This window comes from Octopus bimaculoides, chromosome 9 (assembly GCF_001194135.2).
Source record: "Octopus bimaculoides isolate UCB-OBI-ISO-001 chromosome 9, ASM119413v2, whole genome shotgun sequence".
In the NCBI taxonomy this organism is placed as follows: Eukaryota; Metazoa; Mollusca; class Cephalopoda; order Octopoda; family Octopodidae; genus Octopus; species Octopus bimaculoides.
The window spans coordinates 24099421-24101671 of NC_068989.1; the positions used below are offsets into that span (position 1 = coordinate 24099421).

The 2251-nt window shown below is 36.5% G+C and overlaps 1 protein-coding gene across 1 annotated transcript in view; it reads right to left on the minus strand.

Moving 5' to 3' along the window:
• Positions 1 to 2251, minus strand: part of LOC106882071 (cytochrome P450 3A8) — a 42631-nt gene that overhangs the window by 20897 nt on the left and 19483 nt on the right. Inside the window, exon 8 of the mRNA XM_014932636.2 lies at positions 1753 to 1877. Coding sequence (XP_014788122.1) covers positions 1753 to 1877 — 125 coding nt within the window. The remainder of the gene's footprint in view (positions 1 to 1752; positions 1878 to 2251) is intronic.

The following is a 2251-nucleotide window of genomic DNA, read 5'->3' on the forward strand; positions in this document are numbered from 1 at the left end:
ATAAACACGCGTGAAAGAAAATGAAAAAAGCAAATGTTGTACACATACAGTTCAGGCAGATGTTAACGAAATTATAAATAGAGATTAAATACGCTTTACACCGCTTAAACTGCCAAAGGAGTAAGTGTAAACAGCTGAATACTTGTCAGTGATTGGTTGAAATTATCGAAATAAGACAATTTTTTACATGAAATAACTCCGAGTACAAAAATTTTTTTCTGTTCTATAACACAAAATAGATAAGTATACGAAGTTTGAAAGTCTTTCGGTACCAAAAACACTACATAAAACATAAATGAAAACTGGTGCCCCCGTTTTGAACTAGATCCATGTTAGCTACTTTGCTATATTGTACATCTTATTAGCCACAAAACCATACATTATAGTAACGAAGCAGCCTGTATGTGGTTACGCTTCTTGCTAAAAATAACAGCCAAATCTCTTCAAAACTTCGCTTTAACATATTAGAAAATGACGCATTGAATAATATGGTTCTAGTTTTTTCACACACACTTAAAAAGTGATGATCACGACCGGATTGTCTTTTTGTACAGATCTACTTGATTGGAACTGATCTAGAGTGAAAAAATAACTGTTTCTAACTTAGACATAAAGCCAGTAGATTTCAGGGGATTAATTAGTTAGTCGATTATATCAACCCTGCGATATGACTGATACTTTGTTTTGTCGGCCCCGGAGGAATGAAATGCAAAACTGAGTTTGGCGGGATTTGAACTCAGAAAGTAAAGAACCGAAAGAAATACCACAAGGCAATTTTCGACGCTTTATCGATTCTATCAACTCGTCGCATTCTGGATTCAAAAGACAACAATAAATATCCTTATGTATTTAATCTTGTCCTAAATTGTGACCTGCAAGGGTCTTTTTAGCAACTTGTGTTGAGAGTCGAACCGACTTTGTTTCGTTGTCATTTTGCAATTCGTTTGCATCCGCTCAAATCACCCTAAAATATTGCTGTGATATTGTAATAAAAAACTACTAGGCATGTTTATAAATAAAGATGTACCGAGCCCAAATCATTCGCAAGATTCAACACGGTTGGTGTCTGGAAAAGTGCTCAGATATCAATGAAACGTGGGATATTAAGTAAATTCTTTACTTGTTTCAGTCATTTGACTGCAGCCATGCTGGAGCACCGCCTTTCGTCGAGCAAATCAACCCCAGGACTTATTTTTTGGAAGCCTAGTACTTATTCTATCGGTATCTTTTGCCGAACGACTAAGTTAAGGAGACGTAAACACAGCACCATCGATTGTCAAGCGATGTTGGATGGAGGACACAGACACACAAACATATACACACGCACATATATATATATATATATGTGTGTGTGTGTGTGTGTGTGTGTGTGTGTGTGTGTGTGTGTGTGTGTGTGTGTGTGTGTGTGTGTGTGTGTGTGTGTGTGTGTGTGTGTGTGTGTGTGTGTGTGTGTGCATATATATACATATATATACATATATACGACGGGCTTCTTTCAGTTTCCGTCTACCAAATCCACTCACAAGGCTTTGGTCAGCCCGAGGCTATAGTAGAAGACACTTGCCCAGGTGCCACGCAGTGGGAATGAACCCGGAACCATATGGTTGGTAAGCAAGCTACTTACCACACAGCTACTCCTGCGCCTATGTACAGAGATATGTATTTTGTCTGACTGTAAAAACGGACTCAACATGGGCAAACCTCCCTGCTGCATTCTAAATATTTCACATGACTGTAATTTACATATCCTACAATATTGCTCTCTCTTCGTTCTTTGACAATAAGTTTGGTAAAAGCGGCAATCCTTTTCATTGTGGAACCGTAGTTGTTCGGAATTCTTAAAGTTTTCAATAATTTCCAATAAGGACGATAGAGCACTGTAACGAAATAATGAGATAATGATTTGTGATGAGAAAACATTTAACACGAATAATGGAAATAAAAAGTATGTTACATTCATGAAAAGTCTAGATTTCATTATTATGATACTCAAGATAAAATATGGATTATGTGGATTTGGTCAATTTGGCAAATCTAATGTAATCTGTCTGAAATACAAGCTTATGTACAGGGTTTTCAGCGTTAAATTTGACTATATTTAATGTCGGCTTTTTCAGAAACAGCTTTGTATATTGATGAACAGTCAACGGCATTTGAGAGCATAAGGATTGAAGTTGTAGTTGAGAAAATGTTAGCTGACATGAAAGAGTGGAAGATATATGAGTATTAAAAAAGAGTTATCTGTATCATG